At 34.4% G+C, this 26,148-nt stretch overlaps 1 protein-coding gene and 1 long non-coding RNA gene across 33 annotated transcripts in view; one reads left to right on the top strand and one right to left on the bottom strand.

The window, feature by feature from the left end:
- Positions 1-26,148, top strand: part of GALNT13 (polypeptide N-acetylgalactosaminyltransferase 13) — a 690,911-nt gene that overhangs the window by 53,399 nt on the left and 611,364 nt on the right. For 22 of the 32 annotated variants that reach the window (XM_035304875.3, XM_078327740.1, XM_054257627.2 and 19 more), the window contains one exon: positions 19,642-19,887. In XM_035304875.3, coding sequence (XP_035160766.1) covers positions 19,746-19,887 — 142 coding nt within the window. In that variant the 5' untranslated portion in view covers positions 19,642-19,745. Of the gene's footprint in view, positions 1-2,728; positions 2,774-12,215; positions 12,365-19,641; positions 19,888-26,148 lie in introns of all 32 variants that reach the window. The other 10 variants (XM_054257624.2, XM_078327738.1, XM_078327735.1 and 7 more) reach the window with 3 other exon arrangements.
- Positions 25,367-26,148, bottom strand: part of LOC144576656 (uncharacterized) — a 107,682-nt gene continuing 106,900 nt past the window's right edge. The window contains exon 3 of the long non-coding RNA XR_013518925.1: positions 25,367-25,686. This is a non-coding gene — a long non-coding RNA (uncharacterized LOC144576656). The remainder of the gene's footprint in view (positions 25,687-26,148) is intronic.

The following is a 26,148-nucleotide window of genomic DNA, read 5'->3' as shown; positions in this document are numbered from 1 at the left end:
TGGGATTACAGGCACCCACCACCATGCATGACTACTTTTTGTATTTTTAGTTGAGATGGGATTTCATTATGTTGGCCAGGCTGGTCTCAAACTCCTGACCTGAGGTCATCCTCCTGCATTGGCCTCCCAAAGTGCTGAGATTACAGGCATGAGCCACTGTGCCCAGCCTGAAATAACATTTTTAGATTAGACATTTAAAAATTGAAAAAAATTATATGTTAATTAATAAGCTTTATTAATTCAGATTGCTGCCTTTGTGCATATCTTTTCCAGAAATGTGAAGCACAAAGAAAAATAAAATATTGATTGCTATTCTGCTGGATTAATAGCAAATTATATTAGAATTGATTATATTAGTTATGTACTACTACTGTATTAGTTATGTAATTTTTGGTTTCTGAATAAAATCATACTCTAGTTTGCTTTTAACAGGGAGAGTAGTTTCTTCATATTGATTTGATTTTGGAATATGATTACTTTGTTAAACCTCAATCATGATTTTTTATAATTTCCTACTTTTAAGTTCTGGAGTACATGTGCAGGATGTGTTTGTTACATAGGTAAATGTGTGCCATGTTGGTTTGCTGCACAGACCATCCCATCACCTATGTATTAACCTCAGCATCCATTAGTTATTCTTCCTGATGTTCTCCGTCTTCCCACTCCCCACCCTCAGATAGGCCCTGATTTGTCTTGTTTGCCACTATGTGATTATATATTCTCATCCTTTAGCTGCCACTTATAAATGAAAACAGGTGGTATTTGGTTTTCTGTTCTGCATTAGTTTTCTAAGAATAATGGCCTCCAGCAACAACTATGTTCCTGCAAAGGGCATGATCGCATTCCTTTTTATGGCTGCATAGTATTCTATGGTGTATATGTACCAGGTTTCTTTATCCAGTCTATTATTGATGGACATTTAGATTGATTCTGTATCTTTGCTATTGTGGATAGTTCTGCAATGAACAAATGTGTGTATGTATCTTTATAATAGAATAATTTACTTTATAAAGCATAATTTATGTTCCTTTGGGTACATAGCCAGTAATGAGAATTGCATTTCTGCCTCTAGGTCTTTGGGGAATTGCCACACTCTTCCACAATGGTTGAACTAATTTACACTCCCACCAACAGTGTATAAGCATTTCTTTTTCTCCACAATCTCATGAACATTTATTGTTTTTGACTTTTTAATTATAGCCATTCTGATTAGTGTGGGATGATAGCTCACTGTGGTTTTGATTTGCATTTCTCTAATGATCAGTGATGTTGAGCTTCTTGTCATATTTGTTTTGGCCATATGTATGCCTCTCCTGAAAAGTGTCTATTCATGTCCTTTGCATACTTTGTAATAGGATTTTTTTTTTTGCTTGTAAATTTGCTTATGTTCCTTATAGATGCCGGATATTAGGCCTTTGTCAGATGGATAGATTGCAAAAATTTTTTCTCATTCTGTAGGTTGTCTGTTTACTCTGTGGATAATTTCTTTTGCTGTGCAGAAGCTCTTTAGTTTAACTAGATCCCATTCGTTAATTTTTGCTTTTGTTGCAATTGCTTTTGGCATCCTTGTGATGAAATCTTGGCCTGTGCCTATGTCCTGAATGGTATTGCCTAGGTATTCTCCTTGGGTTTTTATAGTTTCTGGTTTATAGTCAAATCTTTAATCCATCTTGAGTTGATTTTTGTATGTGGCATAAGGGAGAGGTCCAGTTTCAGTTTTTTGCATGTGGCTAGCCAGTTCTCCGAGCACTATTTATTAAATAGGGAATTACTTCCCCATTGCTTGTTTTTGTCAGGTTTGTAAAAGATCAGATAGTTGTAGGTGTGAAGTCTTATTTCTGGGTTCTCTGTTATGTTTCATTGGTCTATGTGTCTGTTCTTGTACCAGTACCATGCTGTCTTGGTTACTTTAGTTGTGTAGTATAATTTGGCATTGGGTAGCATGATGTCTCCGGTTTTTTGTTTTTTTGTTTTTTTTTTGGCTTAGGATTACCTTGACTATTTGGGCTTTGTTTTCTAATTCTGTGAGGAATGTCAGTATTAGCTTAATGAAAACAGCGTTGAGTCTATAAATTGCTTTAGGCAATATGGCCATTTTCATGATATTGATTCTTTCTATTCATGAGCATGGAATGTTTTCCATTTATTTGTGTCATCTCTGATTTCTTTGAGCAGTGCTTTGTAGTTCTTGAAGAGGTCCTTCACTTCCCTTGTTAGTTGTATTTGTAAGTATTTTGCTCTTTTTGTGGCAGTTGTGAATGGAATTTCCTTCATGATTTGGCTGTCTGCCTGTTGTTGGTGTACAGGAATGCTAGTGACTTTTGCACATTGATTTTGTATCCTGATACTTTGCTGAAGTTGCTTATCAGATTAAGTAACTTTTGGGCTGAGATGGTGGGGTTTTCTAGATATAGCATCATGTTACCTGCAAACAAAGATAGTTTGACTTCCTCTCTTCCTATTCAAATACTCTTTATTTCTTTCTCTTGCCTGTCAGTCATAATTTTTTGCAAATTGTAGTACACTACTGATAGGAGACAATGGTTTTCTAAAGCAAAAATCACTACACGTCTCAGATACCTCAAGTTGCATGTGATTTTAATCTAAATCATATAAAAATAATAATGTTCTGAGGTCCAAGTATATATATTTTCAGTATATTAAAATTTGTTTACATGAGTTGAATATAGAATTTCTTGACTTTTTGTTTCTTTTTTTAAATATTTAGTTGGATTCATGGGAAATACAGGCTGCAATCGTGACAGTAGTTGAAGTGAGTAGTCTTCTCCACTTTCAATAATCACTTAAATGTGGTCCAGATGGATTGAAGGTTATATTTGTTTGAAACAAAAACCACATATACAGCTAGAAAAAAATAGTTCCTGAATTTGTAGTAAGAGTCCAAGTTTGAATGTTAGCCATTTCCTTCAAAAGAATGTGGAGTTTTAAAATAATTTGACATTTGAGGTAAACTTATCTTTCCAGAGTCAGTATTCTAGAGACTAGGAAAAGTTAGAATTTTGGAAACAGATTACTTAAATCAGACTTTGTAATAGGGAATTCTGTTCTCTTTTTCTTTTGCATTGATTGTTCTCTGAATAACCCTCGACAGTTCTCTGAGTCTGTTGGTCTATATTTGCACAATGTTAATGACTCTGTGTGCGCACATATACTCATATACACATGAGCACAAATTTCAGATGAGTCCGAAATTTAGTCTCTATCACTATTATTGGTGGTTTTCTTATTAATTTAAAATAAAACATATATTTTCCCCATTATTTGGGCAATAGATACTATTTCTAGTTACTGTAAAAAAGCACAGAACTAATCAGAGAAGTACAAAGAAAATTCCTACATTTGCACACTTTTTCAATACTTTTATATGAATAAGTTAAAAATCATTGCAGTCATAGTACATACATAAGTAGACATTGTAATTTAAAAAAATAGTGAAATAGTGTCATAACACCTCTTACCTTAAAACCTTTTCTCTAATATAGGGCATTTAAAAAGTGTTCAGTAGAGAAATTACTAGTTCAAAGTATATGATAATTTTTAAGAAAATAGGTCAAAAATCTTATTTTTAATAAACCCTATGCCTTTCCAAAAATGTTTTTATCAATTTATGTTTCCATCTGCAAAGAAAGAAAGGGCCCATTTATCCCATCTTCACAAAATATAATTTTGTTACAAATAGTATTTAATTTTTATTTATAATCCTTTAATATGTGCAATTATTGATTAAATTAATTGGATGTTTTGCCAGATGATAGGGAAAATGTTGCTTTGTTTACATGTTTGCTTTTTATGTGCTGTACACATAATGGTAATCTCTGCTTAACTATTAAATCTTGCATCATATTTTTCTTTTTTTCTTACGATTGTGGCAGATATTCTTATTTTATAGCATCTCTGTGTTTTCTATTAATGAATTATACACTCCATTATTTATTTGCTTTATATTAATTAACAAATTGTCTTCAGCAATGTTATATAACAAGTTTGCTTTGCTAAGAAGAATATGAGTTTTACCTCCATTGGGATTTGATACTTTTACTTTACTGTTAATTAATTGGAGAGTAATTATTCAATATTTGGAATATTTAGTTCTTTATGTAATTATTTACTTCTTCCCTCTAATTGCCTGTCTTTTAAGGCACTTAACTTATGATTGATAACGTTACCAGGAAATGTGCAGGGAAAAAATGAAGCTGCAAGTCAAATTGTTAAGTAAGTTTATATAAGCTTTAATGAATTGTTTTTTTTTCCCATAGTGGAAGAAGATGACTGTTTCACCTATTAGTATTTCATGAACTAGTTTAAGAGTACATTTATTCCATAGATAAGATGTGGTTAAAATCTATCATTAAAATATATGAGCAGACAAATAAAATGTTGTTTACATTTGTGCAATTTTAGTATACCTCTAGAATACCCTGTGGAAAAGCCCCTTCTTCATCTCTCCTTTGTGCTACTGGGGGTTCTTTTGTATCTAGTGTTCTATGCTTTTGTTTGACTTTATTTCACTTTCTATCTCCCATTAATTGTCAACCAGACTAGGCAGAGTGACTGATATAATTTCACAAGATAATCTAATACTTTTCCTTATTATTTCTATAAATAAATGCCCTTGTTTTGAAATGAAAGACTAGATAAGAAATAACCACATTATTCTACACATTTCAAGGAAAGAACACTTGTAATTCATTCCTTACATATTTTGTGATGAAGAATTCAGAAGCCTTAAGGCCAACTAGGAAGCTGAGGTTAAGATTTTCTAATGATTTGATGTCTCAGTGGAAACATTTATTTTCTTTTTAATCAGAGGATTTATGGCAGAAGATGGCCAGCTAGCTGATAGATGTCTGCTGGGAAACGTCTAAATGCTCTAGTGTTGTTTTAAATCTCTAGTTTTATATCTACTTCAACATTCTGAATTTCTCTTCCCCTCTTGGTTACTATTAATGAACAAGCTTGGACCATTGGTTTGCTATGTTACAAGATGAATACTGAGTAGTCATTAAACACTATAACAAATGAACTATGAACAATTTTTATGTTGATAAATAGGATTTTAAGAATAATTTCATTATCTTTTTGTGGCTCATATATTCCTTTTCATACGCTTTCTTTATGAAGACTTTCATTACATTTTAATAATAATCTGTTGCTTTTAAAATTTCACTATCATATATTTTAAGTTTTGACAGCCATAGCATCTTCATAGAATGGATATTCCTAAATTCAAGCATGGCTGAAGAGACCTATGTGTAACAAACTGCCTTGACACATGACATTTGCATTATAAAAATGTTACTGCTCTCTAAACATTCTCTATAACTGACTCTATGGCCAATTATTGTTTGTGACTTCATTCTCTCGACATTAAGAGTTGTATTGGCTGGGCGCAGTGGCTCACGCCTATAATCCCAGCACTTTGGGAGGCCGAGGCGGGTGGATCACAAGGTCAAGAGATCAAGACCATCCTGGTCAAGAAGGTGAAACCCCATCTCTACTAAAAATACAAAAATTAGCTGGGCATGGTGGTGTGCGCCTGTAGTCCCAGCTACTCGGGAGGCTGAGGCAGGAGAATTGCTTGAACCCAGAAGGCGGAGGTCACGGTGAGCTGAGATTGTGCCATTGCACTCCAGACTGGGTAACAAACAGCGAAACTCCATCTCAAAAAAATAAAAAAATAAAAAAAATAAAAAATAAAAACAAAGAGTTGTGTAAAAAAACTATCTGTTAAGAGTTTTACATCTTGGAATTACTCCATATGTTTCATACATCCACTTTCTTATCCCTAATCTACTGCTCTATCTCCCCTCCTGAATCCTAAAACAGAGGGCTGGGATTATTTCTTGTTATCTGTTTATTTTATTCACTTATTTCTCTTTTTATTTGATTCAAGAGAAAAGATGAAAATACATCACAGAACCTGCCTATGAGCCAATGTGAGGTCCAGTGGGCCACAGCACTGGCATCACCCCAGGTAGTTAGACATGTGCAATCCCTGGCCTTATCCCAGCCCTACTGAATTAGAATATGCATTTTGTTTTTCTTTCCAGCACTTACTTTTGGTTTGCAGGGCCATCTGCAGATTTGTTACATGGGCAAATTACAGGTTGTGGTAGTTTGGTGTACAGATTATTTCATCAGCCAGGTGATAAGAATAGTATCTAAAAGTTAGTTTTTCAGTACTTACCCTCCTCATGCCCCCCCACCTTCAAGCAGACCCTTGTGTCATTTTTTTCTTTTTATATCTATATGTACTCAATGTTTAGCTTACATTTATAAGTGAGAACATGCTATATTTGGTTTTCTGTTCCTGTTTTTAATTCTCTTAGGATAATGGCCTCCAGCTCCATCTATGTTGCTGCAGAATGCAGGATTTTGTTCTTTTCATGGATGCATAGCATTCCATGGTGTATATGTAGCATATTTTCTTTATCCAGTCTACCATTCATGGGCATCTAGGTTGATTCCATACCATTGCTATTGTGAGTAATGCTGCAATGAATATGCACATGTATATGTCTTAATAGTAAAGTGACTTATATTCCTTTGGGTATATACCTACTAATGAAATTGCTGGGTCATATGGTAGTTCTCTGTTCCTTGAGAAATCTTCAAAATGCTTTCTCCATTGGCTGAACTAATTTGCATTCTCATTAGCAGTCTCTAAATATTCTCTTTTCTCTGCAATGCCACCAGCATCTGTTATTTTTGAATTTTTAATAGCCATTCCACTGGTATAAGGTGGTATCTCATTGTGGTTTTGATTTCCATTTCTCTAATTATTGGTGATGTTGATCATTTTTTCTTATGTTTGTTGGTCACATACATGCCTTCTTTTGAGAACTGTCTGTTTATATCCCTTGTTCACTTTTTAATGGGTTTGTTTTTGCTTGTTTATTTAAGTTCCTTATAGATTGTGAATATTAGACCTCTGATGGATGCATAGTTTACAGATCTCTTCTTCCTTTTTGTGGGTTGTGAGAGTTGTTTGTTTTCTGCTTTGCAGAAGCTCTTTGATTTAATTAAGTCCCACTTGACAAGTTTTGTTTTTGGTGCAATTGCTTTGGCATCTTCATCATGAAATCTTTGCCAGGACCTATGTTCAGAGTGGTACTTCCTAGGTTATCTTATAGAGTTTTTATAGTTTTAGGTTTTACATTTAAGTGTGTAATCCATCTTGAGTTGACTTTTGCATATGGTGAAAGGAAGCAGTCGAGTTTCATTTTCTGCATGTGACTAGTCAGTTATCTCAGCACCATTTATTGAATAGGAAGTCCATTCTTCTTTGCTAGTTTTTGTTGACTTGTTGAAGATCATATGGCTGTTTACGTGTATGGCTTTACTCCTGGGTTCTTTCTTCTGTTCCATTGGTCTGTGTCTGTTTTTGTACTGGTAAGTGCCATGCTGTTTTGATTACTGTAGTCTTGTGACATAGTTTGAAGTCAGGTGGTATGACTCCTCCACCTTTGTTCTTTTTGCTTAGGATTGCTTTGGCTATCTGAGCTCTTATTTGGTTCCATATGTACTTTAGTTTTAGTTTTAGTTTTTTTTTTTTTTTAACATAGTTTTTCCTAATTCTATGATGAGTGTCCTTGGTAATTTGATAGGAATGGTATTGAATCTATAAATTGCTTTGGGCAATATAGCCATTTTATCAATATTGATTCTTCCTATTCATGAGCATAGAATGTTTAACCATTTGTGTCATCTCTTACTTCTTTCAGCTCTATTTTTTAATTATCAACATAGAGGCATTTCACCACCCCCTGGGTAGCTATATTCCTACGTGTGTGTGTATGTGTGTGTGTGTGTGTGTGTGTGTGTGTGTGTGGTTATTGTGAATGGCATTGCCTCTTTGATTTAGATCTCAGCTCAGACATTATTGGTCTATAAACATGCTATTAATTTTTGTACATTATTTTGCATACTGAAACTCCTGAAGTTGTTTATCAGATCTAGTAGTCTTTTGGCAGAGACTGTGGGGTTTTCTAGTATAAAAATCCTATTGTCCACAAACAGAGATACTTTCATGTCCTCTCTTTCTATTTGGATAGCTTTTATTTCTCTCTTTTGCTTGATTATTCTCAGTAGGACTCCCAGTATTATGCTGAATAGGAGCCGTGAGAGTGTATGTCCTTGTCTTGTTCTGGATCTCAAGGAAAATATTTTCAGCTTTTGCCTATACAGTATAATGTTGGCTGTGCATAGGTGGCTCTTAATTTAAGGTATAATCATTTTGTGCCTAGTTTGTAGAAGGTTTTAAACATGAAGACATGTTGAATTTTATTGAAAGCCTATTCTGTGTCTGTTAAGATAATCATGTGGTTTTTATTTTTAGTTCTGTTTACATGTCGAAGCATATGTTGAACCAACCTTGCATCCTAAGAATAAAGCCTCCTTTATTCATGGTAGATTAGCTTTTTGCTGTGCTGCTGTATTCAGTTTGCTAGTATGTTGTTTTTACATCTATGAAGATTTTTATGTAGGTGGTTATCAGGGATATTGGCTGGATATTTTCTCTTTTCATTGTGTTTGTTTTTAGGTTTTGATATGATAATGATACTGGCCTCATAGAATAAGTTGGGGAGGATTTCTTCCTCCTCAATTTTTGGGAAGGGGTTCAGTAAGATTGGCACAATTCTTTATATGTCTAATAGAATTTGTCTGTTAATCTCTCTTATCCAGGGCTTTATTTGGTTGGTAGTTTTTTTTTTTATTACTTATCAGTTTTGGAACTCACGTGGGAATTTATCCGTTTCTTCTGTTGTCTACTTTGTGTTAATAGAGTTGTTTATAATAGTGTCTGAGGGTTTTTTGTATTTCTGTAGAATCAGTGATAATGTCACCTTTGTCACTTATGATTGTGTTTGTTTTACTTTTCTCTCTTTATTGTTCTAACTAGTGGTCTATTAATCTTATTTATTCTTTCATATAACTAACTTTTGGCTTCACTGATCTTTTCTATGGTTTTCACAACTTAATTTAGTACATTTTAGCTCTGTTTCTGGTATTTCTTTTCTTCTGCTTGCTTTGAAGTAATTTTGCCCTTGTTTTACTCATTTGTTTAAGAGTGATGTTATGTTGCTAATTTGCGATCATTTGAACTTTTTCATGTGTGCTATGAACTTTCTTCTTAATAATGCTTTAGCTGTGTCCCAGAGATTCTGGAACGTTGCAACTTTGTTTTCCTTAGTTTCAAGGAATTTCTTGATTTCTTCCTTAATTTGTTTGTTTTCCCAAAAGTCACTCAGGAGCCTATGTTTTTGACAGATCTTCTTTTCTTTTTCTTTCTTTTTTTTTTGTGAGACACTGTCTCACTCTTGTCACCCAGCCTTGAGTGCAATGGCAGCATTTTGTTGACTCATTGCAACCTCCACCTCCTAGGTACAAGCAATCCTCTGCCTCAGCTTCCCCGTAGCTGGGATTACAGGCACCTGCCACCACACCTGGCTAATTTTTGCATTTTTAGCAGAGACAGAGTTTCACTATTTTAGCCAAGCAGGTCGTTTTCAATATTCCTTACTGCAAACACAGTTATGAGAAGTGGCCTGGAGTGTTTGGGACCTTACATTCTCAGCATCCCCAACAAGAAATTTAGGAGTTTATTAGAGGGGAGGAGTGTCTCTCAATGATATCCAGTCTTTGATCTTCCATCATGTTGACTTTTGGTGAATTTTCATGTGAATATGCCACTCAATTGAATACCTTAAATAATATGACAGAGGCTGGGGTCAAATCCGTTTAGTTTTTCTCATACAATATTTATATAAGGCTATTATTAATAGAACTTCTAGCAATGGGGTTAGACCAGCCTGTAGTTTTGACTTCACTCATATTTCCCATGGTCCTGGACTCAGTCACTTTAAAGAAGTCTAAAAGGATATCAACAGGTTTTATTCTATAAAGCCAAATTGTAGTAGTCTAAGAACAATGTATTATCCAGCACAACTGATACAAGGAAGTTTACATAGATTGGCTTATCTTTGGTTATCACTGAAATAGATGATTTACTTAATATAATCTGAATTTACATGGAGAGATGGTCCATGGCTCATTCTGACCATATACAAACATATAGCCCAAAGGAACACAGGTCTGTCCAGTTCAGGATTTTTATTAAGCTTTATTTGGATCATCATTACATTGGTCTGATTAAGCATGTCCCACATCATTGAAGAGTTGTAGCCTGGATTGTATACATGGCATAAGCCAAAGTGCTTCGACATCAGAAGAAGCCAGTGAATTTCTATAGCCAGATAGAAACAATGTTATACAAGTTCTTGTGATTCTTTAGGTGGGAGGTGGGGTATCTTTTTGGGAGCAGTCATTTATGGCATCAGGCACAGCAGGGCAGTTTAGGACTGGTCATGCCCACATTAGTTTTTCTGTTTCATAGCACTTGGATGAGATGACAAATGGAACAGCAGGCTGGATGGTCAGCAACAGATGCTGTTTCACTCAGGCAGACCATATGATTATTTTGCCAGGCTCTGATTTTGCATCTAGGTGACAAAGAGAGCCTTAATTAACACATCTTCTTCTTCACAACTCTTGATGTACAAGCCATTTCTTCCCCAGATGTCAGAGTTATTGCTTTATCCATAGCCAGGAAATTTTGTGTGCCCTATTTCAGTATAACTTCACCATTCTTCTCCCCAATCCTCTATTAATCTAACCCAGAGTTTTCATATGGAAGTGTTAAAGGCAAGTGAAACATACACGTTTTTACAGAATATACAAAGACCCATTATACCTCCCATGTTTGCCCACATAGGCTATTGTAGAGTAATTCGGTTAGCAGTAAGTAGAGTTGCCCTCTGGATCTGGAGTTTCTGCATCCACAGATTCAAGCAACCTTTGATTGCAAATATTTGCAAGAGAACACAATAAAAATAGAAATACAACAATAAAATTACAAATAAAAACAATATAGCATAACAACTATTTGCATGGCACTTACATTGTATTAGTGTTATGAGTAATCTAGAAGTGACTTAAGGACTACAGGAATATGTGCATAGGTTATATACAAATACTATGCCATTTTATATAATGGACTTGAGCATCTGTGGATTTTGGCATCTGTGGGGTTCCTGCATCCAAACTTCATGGATACCAAGGGACAACTGTATACTCAGTCAAGTGATTAGTATTCTTATGATCTGGGACTTTTTCAGTCCAACAAGAGAATTCAGGTGGCTGATTGAGAATTTAGTTTGAGGACCCTAGATTTGCTTTTGTCTGGGCTGCCACCAAAGGCATACCAACCAGACTGACACAGTCAGGGTGGAATTCCATATATTAAAACAGTCTTATATGGTTTTTAACCCATTTAATCTTGATTATTACTCAGTAGGAGATTAAGGGAATATAAACTTGCTCTTGAGAATGCCATATTCAGTGAGTCAACTATTTTAGAGTAGGTAGACCAGGGGAAGATGAGAGGCTTGATTATATATATATATATTTTTTGAGACGGAGTTTCGCTCTTGTTACCCAGGCTGGAGTGCAATGGCGCGATCTGAGCTCACCGCAACCTCCGCCCCGTGGGTTCAGGCAATTCTGCCTCAGCCTCCTGAGTAGCTGGGATTACAGGCATGCGCCACTGTGCCCAGCTTTTTGTAATTTTTAGTAGAGATGGGGTTTCAACATGTTGACCAGGATGGTCTCGATCTGTTGACCTCATGATCCACCTGCCTCGGCCTCCCAAAGTGCTGGGATTACAGGCTTGAGCCACCGCGCCTGGCCGATTACATATTTTTTTTTCCAGTAAGTTTTAGAAGAGGTTATTCCAAACAATGAATAGTAGTGAGTGTGGAAAATCTAATATATAATAAAATGTGGCCAGGCATGGTGGCTCATGCCTGTAATCCCAGCACTTTGGGAGGCCAGGGTGGGCAGATCACGAGGTCAGGAGTTCAAGACCAGCCTGCCCAATATGGTGAAATCCTGTCTTTATTAAAAATACAAAAATTAGCTGGGCGTGGTGGCATACATCTGTAGTTCCAGCTACTCAGTAGGCTGAGGCAGAAGAATCGCTTCAACAGGGAGGCAGAGGTTACAGTGAGCTGAGATCACACCACTGCATTCCAGCCTGGGCAACAGAGTGAGACTCTGTCTCTAAATAAATAAATTAATAATGCCTAATAGTGAGTTTGGAAAATCTAATATCTTGATTATCATTTTATTATTAGGTGACCTTTGCAACAAATGGTACTATGTTGCCAGACTGTAGATGGTCTGGAAACCAGCAAATAAGATCCAGTTTAGTTTTGCGGGCCACAGTGGTATGGCTGGAGGTGACTGATTGGCCTGAAACAGCAGCCTTGTGACCTGAAATAAGGTAGGATGGTGATGTAGGCACCTTTATTAAAGAGAGCCATAAATATTCTTATTCCCATGATCTCTTTTTAACTTTGAACCATACTTGTGTTGCAGTCCAGGGAAAGGATTTCAAATTTATTTTAAATGTGATAGAAGCCATTGATCAATAATGAGCAGAGCAGGGAAGAGATCTAATTACATTTATATATTAACAGGATCAACCTGCCTTTTGTGTGAAGAATAGATTATAATGGGGTTACATTTAAGATACTAAGGCATAGCATATGATCAAGCAATTTTACTCCTAGGTATATAGCCAAGAGCAATGAAAACATATTAGAAAATTTATAAATAAATGTTCACAGTTTAAATTTTTCATAATAGTCAAAAGGTAGAAACAACACGTGTATCAACTAATGAGTTGATAAATAAAATGTATATAGCTATACAATAAAATATTTTGGCAATAAAAAGAAATGAAGTACTTGTATATGCTACAATGTGAATGAACTTTGAAAAGATTGTACTAAGTGAGAGAAGACAGTCATGAAGGCAACATATTGTATGATTCATTTTATGTGAAATGTTCAAAATAGGAAAATTCATAGATAATTAATCAGATTAGTTGTTACCTATGGCTATGAATGATGGTAGTATTGAGGGTTCTAGCATTGGGGAATGGTTTACTTTTTGAGTAAAGGAAATACTCTAAGATTGTATGTGGTGATAGATACACAACCATGTGACTATGTTGCATTGTATAATTTAAATGAGTGAATTATCAGATATATGAATTATGTCTCAATAAAACTGTTTTTTTTTAAATAATCTAAGGCAGTATTTCAAAATCCTGGTGGCTGCTTGGCTATAGTAGTACTGGTGGAATTGGTGAAAAGTGGCTCAAATCTGAAACTAGAGCCAACAGAATTTGCTGCATAATCAAATATGGAATGTGAAAGAAACGAGTTGCTAGAAAGGAGTACACAGTTTTTGGCCAACCCATACCAAATGCTGCTAAGGCTTTATGTAAGACAATGATTAGACATTGATCATTGGATTTGACTATGACCTTATCACATAAGGTTTCCACATAGTGGCAGGACCTAAAGCCTGTTCAATTTAAGAGAGAATAGGAGCATAAGGAATGTACAGACATACATAATTTTAAAAAGTTTTACATTAAGGGTGAACAGATGGATGTAGGGGTACTTAAGAGGGATGTGTGATGAAATTAGTTTATTCAAAGATTATTATTAATATAACATCTTTGCATATTGGTCAAAATGAGTTGTTAGAGAAGATAAACTAATGTAGAAGAGAAAAGTGCATGAATAAAATCCTTAAATATTGAGGGTGGAGGGTATTGCATTCTTTAAAGGGACAGTTCATCCATGGTAACAGTTGGGCTTGTTTGGTATGGCGATAATATAAAGAAGCAAGCTGATACATTTAACATGGCAGTTTGCAAAATTCTCTTCTGATTGTTTATATCTTCTCTGTTAAATGTAGATGCATAGTGATCAGCCATAAGTTAAAGACATGTGGAGATGAATGTATGAAAAAGTCAAATAAGTGCCAAATAGTTGTCTGAAACATGGTGATTGATTTGGGCTCCACTGCAGTGTGGGCTTATAGATTTAAAATGAGAAAAGGTGGAATAATTTGGGAGTTCCATGCAGCCATGTTCATCTGTTTGCATGTAGAAGTGGAGTATAGAAAAGTGGATTTGACTAGCCAGTGTAATAATTTGCAGGGGCTGCCATAGCGAATACTGTAGACTGGGTGCCTTAAACAACAGCAATTTATTTTCTCTCACAGTTCTGGAGGCTAGAAGTCCAAAATCAAGGTGTCAGCAGTGTTGATTTTATGGAGGCCTCTTTTTGTGGTTGGTAAATGGTGGCCTTCTCTGTGTCTTCACATGGTTTTCCTGTGTCCTAATCTCCTCCTTGAAAGACACCAGTCAGATTAGGGCCCACCCATGTCACCTCATTTTGTCTAATTACCTTTTTAAATACTCTATTTCCAAATATAGTCCCATTCTAAGATACTGGCAGTTAGCACTTGAATCCATGAATTTTTGCAATGTGAAGGGCAATGGCAATTCAGCCCATAACAACAAATGTTGGAGTTTTAAAATTTAAATATATTGGAGTGAGAGAGGGCATATGTAAGAGAAGTGTAATCTTGTTCTCATATAGCTTACCATTTAAGAAAGGGATCAAATGAGAAACAAACCAAAGAATAAATTTTTCAATAAACTGGGGATGATAATTGCTAAGAAGGAAAACTAAGTGGGGCGAGAAGATAGAGAATGACTAAGGTGTGTGTGCTGTTTTGTATGGGCTGAAAAGAAGGCTCCTTGTGATGTGACATTTGAGCAGGAAGGAAGATCTGAAGGAAACAAGTGCAGGGAGCCATGAACATATTTCTGGGCAGAGAAAGCACAAGTGCACATGCCCTGAGGCAAGCTACCAATTAGCATATTTAAGGAACAGCCAGGAGACCTATGTGACTGGTGTGATCAGTAGGAAATGAGATCAGAAAGGCATTAAGTAGAAGCTCTTTTATCTGGTGAACTTGTGACTTCAATTTATTTAATTAATCAAAAGTTGATGATATTAGGGAATTATGTGATACCTACATAGTCATTTTATCCTATTTTTCCCTTAAAAGGGAGGTACAATTTACAAAGAGTGAAATGCACTGACTGATCTTAAGTGCACAGTTCAATGAGTTTTCACTATTGTAAAACCTTGTGTAACTCATACCACATTAGAAACTACATCTAAAATAGTTCTGTCCTGTGGTGCTCTTGTTCTCCAATCCCCTGAACACCTACACACTGAACATGCAGTGCTTCTGCAACGGTGGGCAAGGAGAATCCTCATTATTTTTTCTGGCTCTTTGAATGATGTTTCTGATGATAACAATATGTGTTACTACTACCAATAATAATGAATGTAGATTGAGTTCTTATGTGCCAGGCACTGTTATAAGAGGTTACATGTTACATCCCTTTACTCATCCTAGCCTTACATGGTAGCTACCACCATTTACATTTTGTGAATAAGAAAACCACGGCATTAAACATTTAAGGAACTTGAATCAAGGTACATAATTAATGAGTGTTGGAACTCATACTCAAATCATCACAGTGTAATTCTGAAATGTTTTATAGCCTATGTTGGGTTCTCCTAAGTGTTGAATTTTGTGTTATCAATATTCTCTTTTCCCTTAGTTTATATGCAAGTGAGGGCATTTTTTGTTGGTTTGTTTTAGTTTTGTTTATTGCTTCTCTTCTACCACCTTTTAGTAAAAGGCATTTATTTAGCATTACATTTGTTGGCTTATTTGTCTCTAGTTTATCTTTTAGTGTTATATGGTTATTACAGCAGTCACTGTATTAGGCTGTGAGTGGATTTCCTGGGTTTAAGTTAGTTTGTATCTTATTTTTCTTTGAGACAGTCTCACTCTTTCACCCAGGCTGTAGTGCAAGGGCATGATCTCAGCTCACTGCAGCTCCCACCCTCCGGATTCAAGTGATTCTCCTGCCTCAGCCTCTCGAGTAGCTGGGATTACGTCTGCCACCACACCCAGCTGATTTTTGTATTTTTAGTAGAGATGGTGTTTCACCATGTTGGCCAGGCTGGTCTTGAACTCCTGACCTCAGGTGATCCATTGCTCTCAGCTTCACAAAGTACTGGGATTATAGGTGTGAGTCACCATACCTGGCCAAATTTTTATCTTTATTCAGGCAAAGATCTGTTTTCTTATTAGTTAGATCTGAAGCTAATTTGTGGTATTTTTTCAATGCTTACTACATTTATCAGCCCATAAACCAAACTGCAAATTGTTTGGTCATTAGCTCATAGAAGCTCCTGCATAACTATTTAAAAGATTCAAAGTGTGCAAAGGGCCTGAAACTTCTGGAAACATTACCAGCAGCCTTAAACACTAATTTTCAGGATCCTTTGGCAACCTCAAGTATAGCCTCATAAATGGACTGAAAAAGCTTGCTCAAATTATGCAATTTTCTACAAAAGAATGTTTATGAATACAGATTAAAAATATGTCTAACAGCAAGTAAATTCCCTAATAAGCTTCTAATTAAAAAACAACAAATAAAAAAATTAAAGCAAAAACCAAACATTTTTTCTTCTTAATTTACCAGCATAGTTACGAAAACCTTAAACTTTATCTAGATTTTATTTCTTATATTTAAAACAATTTCTAATAAATATAGGAAATATGGTACATATTTTCAAGTAAAAATTCTATAATATAGACAGTCTTGCTGATATCATTACTTAATGTTTTCAAAACAATTAGGAAAAGGATAATAGTATTAGACAGAAAAAGGCTGTAGTTTATGCAAGTTGGTCATGCTCCACACTGGCTTGGCAAGCCAGGGGATATTGCAGAACTTGGATTTTCTGACTGTTGGAGAAAAAGAACAATTTTTACAAATAAATGGGGGTTTCCTGGAATAGAAACATAATACAGATGCTGATACTCTTAAATAAACCTGGGCTACCAACTGTGCTTATGTGGATTCCTATGCTGTGTTTAAAGTACCATTTTTCTGCTCAGTTTTCTTCTCTTAAGAGGAATATTGAAATACAATATATGAGATTATTATTTTGTAAGTACCAGGGGATTAGATTTCTGTGAAGGATAAAATTTAGCCTGTTTTTAAGATATAGGTGTTTTCAAGATATAGATAAAATTTAAAAACTTAAAAAATATAAGGAGAGTCTGTTTCATAATTAGATAAGAAGTTGAAACAGCAACTTAGTTTATCACATGAAATATTATAGTTAGACATTTTTTCATTCTAATGTCTTAATATATAGTGCTAGCAGGCTATGAAATTAGGATAATTTGAATAATGCTTGAAGTGGCAATAATATGTAATTTTGACTTTTTATTATAACTGAAGTTTAAATTAAATTCTCAATAACCTCAACTCTTAGGCTCTTATTAGAAAATGACTTATCTTAGACATTTTAATGTTTAATTAATAGCAAGTGATTTCAGATTTTCTATTATAATATTCTTCATTTTTCTTAAACAATTTTTAAAATGTTTTATCCTGCTTACACCTCATAATATTTTGTGAGATGGATGGGACAGGAAATATAAGCAAATGAAACACTGAGTAGCAAGATACCTACCTAAGGCCATCCCTTTGTTTGATGATAGAGCCAGGTATGGTGCTGTCTACATCTTCCAGGATCATTTATGTGTAAGGTACTCCTTCTAAACTTGGGGATAGCCAGGTAGTGACCATCAGTGTTATATGTACTTCTCCATGGGATTATTTTCTACAACAAACTGAAAGTACCCTATCTTTGGCTCTAAAACAGAAAATTTGATAGCTTAAATTGTTTCATATCTCAAATTTAGAAAAGCATGGACACAGTAATAGGAAATAAATATGGGAGAAATAATTCCTTATCAGGTTTACAGGCTGATTTCCAATATTTAGCTTTCATTTTTATAGAAAATTAAAATGGAAATGAAACAAAGTATATAATAACATGTCACCTTTTTCTAAGAAAAAAAAAAACCCAAATGTCATGAATCCATGTTTAGATTTACATCTGTCTCTCCATTTTTAATATATATATATATATATATATATATACTGAGAAAATGTAAATGTAATTTTTTGTAGTTACTATAATAAAATCTGTTACAATAATTATTTTTTAACTGACATTTCATGTGAATTTTGAATTTTTTGCTGGTTTAGGTTGGTTATAACAGGCAACAGAATTTCTTTTGCTTTTTTGTGCTGTCAGCTGCTGTTAAAGAGCTTGTGTTCAGCAAATTATACTTTGATGTTACTCTTTTGAGACAAACATTTATAAAGTATTTCAAGTGTTTTTGTACTTAATTCTGTTCACCCCAGATAGGTCTGTCAAAACTTCTTCACTTATCTAATTGTCATCAATAAGTTTTTATTTTATTTGATATTATTTGAAATGTAACAAATGGTATCAGATTATGTTTCATCTGATTTAATTACTTTATAGATATAAATTGGTTAACCAGATAGTTAAACAAATGTAGTAGTATAAATAAAATGCTCAATGTAGTATAAATAAAACAAATATGTATAATGTATTAATTCTGTACTTTGAATAACTCTTAATAATTATGTACATATCTATACCCTTTAGAATTCTTGCTCCAATAATTGTAAGTTATTCATATTAATATGTTTACTCCTCTGATAAATTATTTGGGTGCTTGCTATCTATTTTAAATACACATCTATTGTAGATATTTTCTATGCAGATCAGGTGGGCTTGGAGGCTAAGTAATATTTGATTTGTGTCTTGTAATTGCTCTACTTAAGAATTGAAGGACAATTTTTTATCTATATTTATTTTTATTTATTTATTTATTTATTTTTTTGAGACAGAGTTTCACTCTTGTCACCCAGGCTGGAGTGCAATGGTGTGATCTTGGCTGACTGCAAGCTTCACCTCCCAGGTTCAAGTGATTCTCCTACCTCAGCCTCACGTGTAGCTGGGATTGCAGCATGTACCACCATACCTGGCTAATTTTTGTAATTTTAGTAGGGAGAGTTTTCACCCTGTCAGCCAGGCTGATCTCAAATTACTGTCCTCATGTGATTCACCTACCTTGGCCTCCCAAAGTACTGGGATTACAGGCGTGAGCCACCATGCCCAGCTCTGTTTTATATTTTAATAATTATTTGTTCTGCAAGATGCTTTATAAGTATCATCTTACGTAATCCTCATAATGAATGAGGTTTAGGTTTGGCACTTCTGTCCTCATTACACATATGAGGAAACTATGGCTTAGATAGTCTTCCATTCCTAGGAAATGTGTAGACCCAGACATGTCTGTCTACAAAGGCCAGATCTTAGTCACTATAATATATTGTATCCCAGATGATTTCCATTTCAGTATTATTGGCTAGTCAGAAGTACTGAATTAGAGTAAAGTCAGAATTGCACTATGTGCCAGCCTGATGCTATAAAGAATCTCATGATAAGATTTTAAGGTAATTACAATACAACTTGAAGAAATCAAATAGTTTGTCAAGGGCCTAGTAGAAAAGTGGCAGATCTAGTATTAGGTATTGAAATGTTAGTCAAATAGCTTGCTATCAACTTTTATTTATTTGGGCTTTTACTTTCGGATTTGAAGGCTTGAGTGCTGATGTATTTGAGAACCTCCATTAAGTCATACATTTCATATTATATGTTCTTTATGCAAATGTATACAATTAATGAAATTTTCTTCTCTTTTTTAATGCAGTGGAATGCATCCTGCTTTATTCTTGGAGTTCACCTGTGTGGCTTGGATTTATCACAACAGCATTTGTCTTCAATCTGTGTGTTAACTAGAAATCAAGGAAAGACATGAGGAGATTTGTTTACTGCAAGGTGGTTCTAGCCACTTCACTGATGTGGGTTCTTGTTGATGTCTTCTTGCTGCTGTACTTCAGTGAATGTAACAAATGTGATGAGAAGAAGGAGCGATCTCTGCTGCCTGCATTGAGGGGTAAGTGCTCATGAAGCAAATATTGTTTTTATAGAGATGAGAAGAGTGATGACTTGACAAAATAAGAAACTTCAGAATCAGAAGAGTTTTGCCTTAGTGAGTTAGAAGAGTGGGTTAGCAGCACTATTAATGCACATTTAACCATGGAGAAGTTATTTTACCTTTCTTGGTCTTTGGTGCCTTCTTGGAAGAAATGAAAAGAGTTTGCTAACCTCTAAGATACCATTCAACCTAATAAAGTTCAGTGTTCTATGACTGTATGAAAAGTACACTTTAGTGAACATTCAAACTGGGCAGAATTTTACATCTAGGCTCCGAGAAGCCAAAAGCCTTTAAAGACCAAGCACATAACATAAAACTGAAAAAATACTGAAGTGAGACAGGTGGCGATTGTAGCAAATGAACTATGCATGAATGATACCACTAAAGACTTCCAAAACAGTTGAAATAAAACAACCAATTTTTAAAACAAAACACATGGTGATATTCAGATTCACCAGATTGCTGGCTGTATGCTAAGTGAAAAGATAATTTCAAGTCTACTACAAAATTACTTTAATTCAGTATTTTCTTCTTGAGGGACCAGTTTCAAAGACTAAATATGAATATAAACATAATAATGTGTATGAATGGTTATTTATCAAGTAAAGACATAGAGATTTGTTTTTTGTGAAGCTATTCCAAACAGTTTTCTCTATGCCTTCTTTTTTGTTGACTTCAAGATCTATAAATATATTTCTAAAATATTTCTAGAAAATGGAATACTTCTAAAGTGTAAGAGTACTCAAAATTAGTTTTATTCTCATTGAACTAACATATTCTCTGGCAAAAGTTTTCTGGATAAATCTGGCAACAGGCAAACTTCAATTGAAGTTTTATGAAATGTTTGTACTTTTTGGAAAAGTGAATCTAAATTATCAAGGTGGATTTCATTTGTTTAATGAATGTGATCTGCTTTTAATGTTATAGATGTTTTGAGATTATTAAACAAAATAACAAGCAGAATTTCATTAACACTATCAGATTATATGAAGTTTAGGAAAACAGAAGAGCATTTCCAAAATTTAATTTTTGTTCAGAGTACTTTAGACATGTTGAGTTTGCTTTAGATTGCAAAAATACTCTTGTTCAATTGGAGAAATTCTGAATAGGTTTCTTTTTAGAAAAACTAAATCTTTCATTTTAGTTTTTGACTAATACAAATAATTTTTAAAAATACCGTGGAAGTGACTGATTCTAGACCCGCTTAGGTGGCTTGCATTTTTTTTTTTAATGCTTCAATACTACAGTTATTCTGAGAGGGGAACATTATGAGTCCATCAGTTTTTAACAAATGAACATGGGGAATGATTTGCTGACCTTTCATTAAAACCCCAGAATTTATCAGCCTTCTCAGGTTCTTTGTCAGAATCAGTTGAGTTGCTGCTTGGCTGAAAGTAAAAACTGTTTCTGATGGATTACATCAGTTTGGAATGATCACTCTGTCAGTTGTTGAAGGAAACCATCTAGGTTGTTCACACAAAAAAATGTTATAATCCGATTCCGCAAAGCTTTGATAGCCTTTTCTGCATGTAACAAAAATGTATAGTTTTTCTGATTTATGTCTTTAATGCTCCTTAGGTCTCAAATCTCAAAATGTGAAATTTAACAATGGAAGGCAAAAGTAATAACTTTTCTTTTTACTTAAATTGTAATATTAAACTATTGTTCTCCTTGCTTACAAGACTTGTTATTTTAGTTCATTCCTGTTGTTCAAAAATATAGACTTGGTGGATAATAAAGAACAGAAATTTATTTCTTACAATTTTGGGGGCTGGGGATTCCAAGATCAAGGTGCTAACAGATGCAATGTCGGGTAAGGGCCTGTTTCTTATAAACAGCTGTCTTCGCATTAACCTCACATTGGCAGAATAGTTGAGAAACCTCTCTGGGGCATACTTTATAAGGGCACTAATTCTATTCATGAGGGTTCCGTCTTCATGACACAATCACCCCCCACAAAGGCCCCAACTCCTAATATCATCACTCTGAAGTTAAGATTTCAGCATATGAATTTTGCTGAGACATAAGCATTGAGTCCATTGTACTAGTATAGTTTTACATTAATATTATTTGTCTTGAATAAATAGAAAATAGACTTGAGGGTTTTAATTTCGTTTTCAATTTGTGACTTACTACTTCAGAATTTTACTTTCAGAATTTGTACCATGTATTCAAAATATTTTATTTGTAAGCACATGATGCTGTGCAAAGTGTATCTAACTGAAATTTTCATGTTTGAAGTCTGCTAAAAACAGGCTTTTTTTTTTTAGTTAAGAAAAGATTCTTCTGAACTTGTGCATCTCCATTATAAAAGCAAAGGTTTTGAAGTAGGCAGCTTCTAAGATCCTTTATATGTCTAAATTTAAAAAAATTCCTAAGGACCCAATATTAGCATATACTATTAATTTTTGAGATATTTTCATTTATTAATTCACTCATCAATTAATTACTTAGTAAGTTCTTACTGTATGTAAATCCTGGGGATATAACTGAGGTCCCTGATGTTTGGGACATAAAGGAATGAGGCTCCCACCTGCCATGGAGCTTAAAGTCTACTATATAGTAAACATTTTTCTCTTTCTCTTTCTATTTGTATTTATTTGACTCTGTATGTGTGTGTGTGTGTGTGTGTGTGTGTGTGTAGTCATGCCATATAATGATTTTTTTTTGTCAACAACTGCCTTCATATATAACGGTGGCCCTATAATATTTTAAAATAATGATCGGTGATGTTAAGCTTTTGTTCTTATGATTGTTGGCTGCATGTATGCCTTCTTTTGAGAAGGGTCTGTTCATGTCCTTTGCCCACTTTTTAACAGTTTTTATCTTGTAAATTTGTTTAAGTTCCTTATAGATGCTGGGTATTAGACTTTTGTCAGATGCGTAGTTTGCAAAAATTTTCTCCCATTCTGTAGGTTGTCTGTTTACTCTGTTAGTTTCTTTTGCTATGCAGAGTTTTTTAGTTTAATTAGATCCAATTTGTCAATTTTTGCTTTTGTTGCAATTGCTTTTGGTATCTTTATCATGAAATCATGGTATGTGCCCATGCCCTGAATGGTATTAATTAAGTTGTCTTCCAGGGTTATTACACTTTGGGTTTTATGTTCAAGTCTTTAATTATGCAATGAATGACTGAATATATATTAAACTAAAAAGGTAAAATAAGTTAGAAATTATTACCAAACAAAATTGATATTAGGATCAGGAAGAAGAAGAGGAAATCGGATCTAGAGTTTTAGATAAAACTTCTCAAGCCAGGCATGGTGGTTTGTGCCTGTAATTCCAGGTACTCAGAAAGCTAAGTTTGAGGATTGCTTGAGTTTAGGAGTCTGAGTCCAGGCTGGGCAATATAGTGAGACTCTATCTCAAAAAAGAAAAAAAAAAGAAGCTTCAGAAAGGCTGTAACATTAAAATTGATGTTTACGGCCTTAGAGTAGGAAAGAAGTAGCAAAAAGCAAACAAAAAAATACTAAAATTTTAAAGAAATGATAAAGATTCCGATAAACCCAGGTTACTCATAAAGGAGAAAAATACAGAGTGGGGATTTGACAAGTAGCAGCTCTTAAAGTCTAGAGTAATTAAGGCTATATAATTGGAACAGAGAAGCACAGGGGGAGATAAGTTGTCTGAAGGAAAAGAATTAGCCCTCGGATGTCAAACCACATATGTTTGGAACATTCAATATATGACAAGAGAGGCACTGCAGATCAGTGGGAAAAGAGAGGCTGTTCAATAAGTGGAACTGAGAATAAAATGGTAATCCATGTGGAAAGAGATGAAATTGGATGCCTAATTCATGTCAAAAAGTTTGATTTTAGGACTTAAATGTCAAAAACAAAACTAAAACTTTTGCAGAAAAATATTCAGGCAGCTATAAGACATTGGAATAAAAAAATTCTTAAAACATAAAAATTTACCACAAAAAATTGATAAATTTGACTATATTAAATTTGAGAAAGTTAGTTAATTCAAATGTACCTTAAAGAAGTTAAAAAAGAAGTTAAAAATTGTAGACTGTATTTAAAGAAAACACAATTGACAAATTACTAAGTATATATAAATAACTTTGTATATATCAAGTATATATAAAATTTTTCTATAATAAGAGAAGCCCAAATAACCCAGTAGAAAAAAGTGGGCAACAGAAATGAGGTGACACTTCATAGAAAATGAAATGCATGTCCGGGCATAGTGGCTCACGCCTGTAATCCCAGCACTTTGGGAGGCCGAGGCGGGTGGATCACGAGGTCAAGAGATCGAGACCATCCTGGTCAACATGGTGAAACCCCGTCTCTACTAAAAATACAAAAAATTAGCTGGGTATGGTGGCGCGTGCCTGTAATCCCAGCTACTTGGGAGGCTGAGGCAGGAGAATTGCCTGAACCCAGGAGGTGGAGGTGGAGGTTGCAGTGAGCCGAGATCGTGCCATTGCACTCCAGCCTGGGTAACGAGAGCGAAACTCCGTCTCAAAAAAAAAAAAAAAAAAAGAAAATGAAATGCATATGGGAAATAAACTTGTGAAGATATAATAGCAGCTGTACTTGACAAAATGCAGATTGGGGTAAAGTGATGTATCACTTATATTTAGTTGGTAAAAACTAAAACTGGCTGACAATATCAATATCTAAAGGTGATGTGTCTATATATGTATTTTTAATAACTTCAGATAACAGTTGGGCATTATCTCTAAAATCCAAACATTCATATATGACTCAGCACTTACAGTCATATACCCAAGAAAATTTCTTCTACATAAACAAAATGTCCATAGCACTACTATTTATACAAATAAAGCCTGAAAATGACCGATCAATCTATTAGTGGAAAAGTTGATGAATAAATGTTAGTATATCAGTAGAAGGAAATATTATATAGTGGTTAAAATGAATGAGCTGCAGAGACTTTCATCATGATTCAATCTTGAACATAAAATAGCAAATTATGTACAAAAAGTACCTGTTGGGTACTATGTTCACATCCTGGGTGATGAGATAATTTGTACCTCAAACCTGAGCATCACACAATATATCCATGTAACAGACTTGTACATATACCCCTGAATCTAAAATAAAATTTTAAAAAAGAAAAAAGTTATATTGTTCAAATATTATATATAGTATAATAACGCTTAAAATGCTAAAAATAACTAAAATTTAAAAAATAATAGAATTTAAGAATATAAAGAGATACAATAAAACTACAAAACCCAAGCAATGATAATTATGAATATGGGAATTAGGAGGTTGTCTGTATTATGTAGAGGAGATTGGGGTATGAGATGGGGGTGAACATTTTGACTAATGTAGAGTATTATTACAGTCCTGGACTTGATTTGGATATGGGTTTGATGTGTCTTTTTCAATATATGGGTAACTAAATGAATGAATAATATATACTGAATGGATTTTAGAAGTGGGAAGTCACTGAATGGACTTAAAAATCAAAACAAACAGGATCAGACTTGTGTCACAGAAAGAGTGCTGTGGATACAAAGTAGAGAATGGACTGCAGAAGAGCTGTTCTCTCCAGAGGGTCTGGGTAGGAGGTTGTGGCAGTATTGCATGTATTCTGTGTAGGAAATGATGGCTGCTTAGAGCAAGATAGTGCTAAATGAGGTATGAGAGAAGTAGTTAAAATCAAGAGACATTTAAGATATGAGAGTAAAAGAGCTGGTTACTTGCTTGATGCTGGCAGTTGTAGGAGAAGGCAGATTCAAGGTCAGGTCTACAAATTTTTGCAAGACTTTGATCCAATTTCCTGAGAGAAAGAAGAATGTAGGAGATGATTTGAGAGTAGACATTGAGTTTATTTTGGACATGTTGAATTTCAGATGCCTATTAGGCCTCTGAAAGGAACTGTTCAGTAGGAAGTTGGCTACATCATTGAACTCTAAATATCAAACTTAAAAAATAAAACAGTCACTTTAATGGTCATTTTTCTAAAATGGATTATATTATCATCTCCTTTTTAAAGATGAAGTTTATGGACTATAATGGAATATTTGTTACAGAGTCAGTATTATTTTACACATCAATTATTGAATGATGCTGTAGAAAAACGATTTCAGGGACTTTATGGGAGGATGTAGACCTATTCCAATATTAGATACAGACCCATAAACATGATTTGTTTTTCTGTTTTCTAAAGGACTGCTCTTGGGTAAGGTAAGAACTTGTTAGGGGATGATATTAACCCTTTTGTGCCACTCTGATGCCACCT

This window comes from Callithrix jacchus, chromosome 6 (genome assembly GCF_049354715.1).
Source record: "Callithrix jacchus isolate 240 chromosome 6, calJac240_pri, whole genome shotgun sequence".
Taxonomy (NCBI): Eukaryota; Metazoa; Chordata; class Mammalia; order Primates; family Cebidae; genus Callithrix; species Callithrix jacchus.
Note: the sequence above shows the minus strand (reverse complement) of the source record. Positions and strands in the feature narration are given on the sequence as shown.